Below are 6,000 nucleotides of genomic sequence, written 5' to 3' on the forward strand. Positions count from 1 at the left end.
ATACTGTTGCCTGGAAAATTCCATGGACAGAGGAGTCTGGTGAGTTATAGTTCACGGCATTGCAAAGAGTCAGACAGGGCTGAGAGACTAACACTTTCCCTTTTGTACACATATAAAAAGAAGACTGAGGCTGAAGAAAGTAAAGTAATTCATGCAGTTCCCATGGTCAGTAAGGGATTCACCCCCTTTGAAGTGAGACGGGTCACCCTCTTTCATGAAAGCACCCACGGCCCCTCAGCATGGAGGCACTAGAGCCTTCCAAGGAAGCTCTTTCACACAACTGCTCAGGGCTCGGTGTCCAGGGGCATCTTGCTGCTTCAAATTTGAAGGGAGCAGTTCTTTTCAATAATGCACTTTGGAAGTGAAGGTAAAGTGAATATTGCGTGCATGCAAAGTTGCTTCAGTTGTGTCTGACTCTTTGTGACTCCATGGATTGTAGCCTGCCAGGTTCCTCTGTCCATGGGATTCTCCAGGCAAGGATACTGGAGTGGGTTACCATTTCCTTCTCCAGGGAATCTTCCCGACCCAGGGTCAAACCTGCATCTCTTAAAGTCTCCTCCTGCGCTGGCAGACAGGTTCTTCACCACCAGTGCCGCCTGGGAAGCCCAAAATAAATATTGCTGTGCTGTGCTTAGTCCCTCAGTCGTGTCTGACTCTTCGTGACCGTGTAAACTGTAGCCCGCCAGGCTCCTCTGTCCATGGGCTTCTCCAAGCAAGAATACTGGAATGGGCTGCCACGCCCTCCTCCAGGGGATCTTCCCAACCCAGGGATCCAACCCAGGTCTCCCGCAATGCAAGCAGATTCTTTACCATTTGAGCCACTGGGGAAGCCCAAAATAAATATTATGCTCTTATAGATCAGGTGATGTATGTACAAACCCTTACGCGTAGAGCAGGTGCTCAGCAAACGCCATTCATTACTGTCTGTTTCCTTTCGATTGCACACTGCCATTCTGAAAATAATTCCAGCCCTTATGGGATACATGTGAGGGATTTGAGATGTCCACTCAACACAACAAAGATATCTGAACGTTAGTGGAGCCCATAAGAGTAAATACTCAGCATGACCAGTGCAGAAGTGGGCAGTTATTTATCAAAATTCTTCATATGGGGATGTCCCTGGTGGTCCAAAGGCTAAAACTCTGCACTCCTAATGAAGAGGGTCTAGGTTTGATCCCTGATCTGGAAACTAAGATCCCATATGACACACAGAAAAAAAAAAGAATAAAAAAATCCTTCTTGGGATATACATTGTAAGTATCTGCAAGAAATAAACAGCTTAAGGCAAGAGCAGGGGGGTCCGGTGAGACAATGACAGGCCCAGAAAAGTCACACAGACACCCAGGTGTTGCCCGGAGCCCCCATGTTCCACTGAGCACCCTTAGGTACCCCAGAAATGGGGCCTGGAAAACAGAGATGAACGGCTCGACCTAAGAAGGAGAGAGGAGCTGCTGAGGCTGAATGCTGAGTGAAGGAGAGGCAGAAACCTTTCTACTGCTGACCCTGCATGAGCCAAGATGGACGGGGAGAGGAGAAACGGCAGGAAGGAGGTCTTACTGTGACTGCGCCGCGTGCGACGTAATTGCCCTTCTCCGTCTTCTGCAGTGCGTGTCAACGCTCTGGGCCAAGGACTCCCAGGGGTGGGGATGCCTGGTCAAGGGGCGGGTTCTGTTCTAGTGATGTGGGAACTGGAGGCACAGACCCAGGAGCCCATGGTGAAGGGATGACTGGACGACCCCCAAGGCCAGATTCCCAGGAGTCCATCTGGAAGAAAGTCTGATGCAGAAGAGGGGCCAGATGTTTAGGGGAGGAGCAGTGGCTGGAGGGGTGGTCCTGAGTGAGGTGGGTCAGGCAAGGCGTCTGCAGGGACACTGTGTCACACCAGGCTCTGCAGGAAAAGGACCGCTTGACTGGCTGGCATGTATGGCCAGGGTATGAAGTCGCCCGTGCAAAAGGACAGGTGGCTCAGGGCTCGGTGTGTGTGCTCAGAGAGAGCAGTACTCGACCTAGGTCCCGCGGCGGGCCGATAGGGCACGCGCTGCTCCCTCCCCGCTGCCATCCCGGGGACACCTGGAATCTTCCTTAACACTGTGGCGCAGCACAGGCTGGCAACGCCCCCTGGGGCATACCCATCTGAAGGCCACGGGAGTCGTCTTCCCCTGTGCACTTAGGCTGCACCCACAGTCTCAGCATGGCTACTAACGATGCCCCTTCCACCCTGCACCATCCCTGGGTGGACGGTCCGCTGCTGCCTTAATGCCTTGGCCGGGAAGACCAGCCGGAGGGCGGAGGGCGGGAGGCGTTACTCTGGAGGCAGGGAGGGGCACTGGAAGGCATCAGGTTGTGATGACAGTGCCCTGCAGAAAGAGCTGCCCACCAGGAGGCTGCAGGGAAATAAATGCAGAATCCACGAGAAGGCAGAGAGATAAAGCCAAGACAGCTGCTGTAACAGGCAGAGGGTGCAGCTGCACACATACTGGGGGACAAAGGAGGAAAGCGGTTAGAGCTCCCACTGGGCTTTGCCTGGGGCTGTCCAGGGCGTCTATGGGTTTCCCCCCTTTTCCCAGAGAGAGTCTACTCCAGGTGATCTAAGTGCCACTCAACTTGAAGTTGCTTTTTAAGATTTATTTTTTTAGATGTGGACCGTTGTGAAGTCTTTATTGAGTATGTTATAACATTGCTAGTTCTTTTTTTTTGTTAAATCCTTTGGTTTTTTGGCCACGAGGCATGTGGAATCTTAGCTCCCCAACCAGGGATGGGACTTGCACCCCCTTAATTGGAAGGCAAAATCTCAACCACTGGACCCCCACAAAAGTCTCCCTCAGCTTGAAGTTATAGGAGGTCCATCAGCATTTTCAAAAAGTGTGGTTTACAGCTCCTAGTCACTCAGCACTTAACTATTTTTCATGAACATTCAGTGTCTGACCGCAGGCTGGGTGACTTTGAGATGAAACATGAGACTGAGTCGATCACCTACTCAATCTCAGAGCTTCTGATTCCACCAATACTGTGTTTTGATCTCTAAGTTCTTGGACAAGAGTGGTTACGACTGGTCAAAAACACAGCCAGAAGTTATGCAGTGTCTTACTGACTGAATAGCATGGGGGAAAGGCTGTTGCTCTCCTCGCATTGAGAACAGTCCCGTTTCTCCTACACTTCGGAGCGGCAGAAAAGGAGGGTTTACAGATTATGCAATGAAGTTTATTAAAATGATATACAAACCTTTGCAGATACACCTAATCCACTTTCTGCTAATATCTGAGAAAGGATTTTCTCTCTTCCTTTTATGACTTCCAACTTCTCCTTCAAAAAATACTTGGGTATGGGGATATCTAACTGTTGCTAGAGAGGAGAAGAAGAAACAAAAGAGCACTTCGGTCACAATTCCAGGACCCAAATCCACGTAAAACCCACAGTCAGGACCAGGGCATCAGAGACTCACTACCTCCTACCCTCACTTACAAGCTGAGGAAGCCAGTGGTGTGAAGACAGCTTGTCCCCATAAGGTAGACACAAATAAAGTCAAAGGGGGAAAGTATAACATATCTCACTCTGATCATTATTGCAAAATTCCAGTAATCCATATCAATTAGGCCTCAATGAACTAATGATAGCTTGAGGAATTTTCTTTAAAGAAATATAATCTTATCTGAGCCTACCTAAAATAATAATTTAAATTCAGATAGCAAAGAATTGAGCTATAGAGCTCTTCGAATTAAATCTAATAATTTAACATCAGCACATCGACCATTTGTGTGTAAATGGTTACAATTAAAAAAAATAATTTGGTTTTATTTTTACCTTAATTACCCCATTGCAAAAATCATTTACAAAATGAATTTGCTTTATTAGAAAACTTGTTTCTATACACTAGTTTAAGCTCCTGTTCTTCATTTGAGTGCAGGTATTTCAGACTGTTGCTGAGTCACTTAGTTGTGTCCAACTCTTTGCGATCCCAGGGACTGCAGCACACCAGGCTTCCCTGTCTTTCACCATCTCCCAGAGTTTGCTCAAAGTCATGTCCATTGAGCTGGTGACATCATCCAACTATCTCATCCTGTTAGTGGAGGTCAGATGAATGTTTCCCATTCCAAGGTCAATGATCAAAACTGTAGAAGTGTTACTAAAGGATCTGAGTCACCACTGACCCAAAGCAAAGAAGGAGCTGCATCTTCCTGGGAATTAGGAACCAGCAACCAAGGGGCTGCCCATCAAGAGGATGATGGGAGGCAAAGGCCAGAGAGAGCTGTCTTCTGGAAACAGAAGAAGTGGCATTGCTGTTGGAAACTGGGGGGATTATTTGTGAAAGGGTCCTACTCCATTCTTCCAACTGGCTCGGGCAGATACCGTGGTGACAAGTAAGACCACAACAACCCCAGTGTTCAGCAGACCCCAGGGCCGTGCAACGACTCATCTGAACCAACAGCTGAATGAACCCCATCCTTGTCCACGGCAGTAAAGTCTCATTGAAACTTTATGCTTCAACTTTCAACACAACATGCAATCAGTCAATATGCCTAGAGAGTCTGTAGATTATTGCTTACAGGCCTACATATCTTATTTACAACAAAAAGAAACTAATATGAAAAAAGAAAAACTTAAGTACTTACAGGCGCCAACTTTAGATCCTGTAAGATATCATCAAAGTAATGGAACTCAGTTAATTCCAGCTCAACCATCTCATTCTTCAGCTCCAGGATGCGACCCATCACTGCATCCAGGATTTTCCGGATCAGAATGCGTTTCTGCGGGTGGACTATCTGGTCATAGACATTCTCCAGGTTTCTGAAGATCTGCACGTATTTTATATAGAAGGTAGCTAACATCTGGAAGATGAACACTTGATTCCTCTGTGGTTCCATCATCTTCTGAGATTCTTTATCAAGCAAAGAATTGAGGGCTTCTTGGGTCTGATGCCACATCTTATTATACATTCTGAGGGAAGACAGAGTAGACAGTTCAGGAAGCAGAAATTACTTTGCAAGGCATAGATACTGGGCATCTGGTGCAACAAAAAGTAACATACCATAAATATGAGCTGAGAACACTGCATGTAGTTGCAATGTTCTTTAGACCACATATGTTCCGTTTTGTTGTGCATGTGAGTTTTGGATATGACTACAACTATTATTATCAAATAAATAGTTTAAAAAGCCTTTCACCTTTTGTGGAAGAAGGGGGCAGTGGAGGGGAGACCCTTCCATCTAACTCTCCCATTCCTCAGCCTCCTTGGCTGCACGCCTCCTCAGTTCATTCCAACTCGACCCATCACCGCATCCTGGAGCCCAAGAATGACATGGCTGAGTTGGAATTAACTGAGTTACCAACCAGTCTGGGAGGCTGGTTCCTCACCCTTGTCTGAGTCAGTGAGGGGTGCAGCCGGGGGTGCTGAGGAGTGAGAGGGTTAGATGGAAGGGTGTCCCCTCCATTGCCCCCTTGGCCACTCCCCACCCCCCACACCACAATCCCTTGCTGGTTTCCCAAGATTCAGCCCACACTTTTGCCACCTGGCCCCCTATTCGACCCCCACCCCCCACCCCCCCACTGTACCCCATCCCCCCATTCCCACTGAGCATGCCCTCCTATCCCTGCCAGGACTCTGATCAATACATTCATGGAAGAGACTTCTGTTTTCTTTCAGAATTTGGGCAATTTTTGGCTCTCATTTTATATCCAAGATCCAGTTCTGAAAAGCTAAGTGAAAGTTCACTGTTTCTGGGAAGGGACTTCTTATAACCAGCGGGCCTAACCGGGGGGCGAGGGGTGGGCAGGATCCTGGCTGTCTCCCTGGGAAGAGGGTAAAACCCACCAATGTCCATCTCTCTCCATAAGGTCTTCCCAGGAACGCACTGGCGAGGGCAGCTCCAAACACCCACCTGAGAAGCTCGTGGGTCCAGGGGGCTGCGGGCTCTCACGGCCTGTCCTGGGTCAGCCCAGACTCTCGTGCCCGCACCCACCTGTGTCCCGTGTCCCGCGTCCCGCCCTGGGTCCAGGTCACCT

General features: G+C 48.6%; 1 protein-coding gene across 1 annotated transcript in view; it reads right to left on the reverse strand.

Moving 5' to 3' along the window:
- Positions 1-4,934, reverse strand: part of IQCA1 (IQ motif containing with AAA domain 1) — a 171,526-nt gene extending 166,592 nt beyond the window's left edge. Inside the window, exons 1-2 of the mRNA XM_052637841.1 lie at positions 4,611-4,934; positions 3,223-3,342 (exon numbers count right to left, since the gene is read on the reverse strand). Coding sequence (XP_052493801.1) covers positions 3,223-3,342; positions 4,611-4,934 — 444 coding nt within the window. The remainder of the gene's footprint in view (positions 1-3,222; positions 3,343-4,610) is intronic.
- Positions 4,935-6,000: the final 1,066 nt, after the last annotated feature.

Source organism: Budorcas taxicolor, chromosome 3, assembly GCF_023091745.1.
Source record: "Budorcas taxicolor isolate Tak-1 chromosome 3, Takin1.1, whole genome shotgun sequence".
In the NCBI taxonomy this organism is placed as follows: Eukaryota; Metazoa; Chordata; class Mammalia; order Artiodactyla; family Bovidae; genus Budorcas; species Budorcas taxicolor.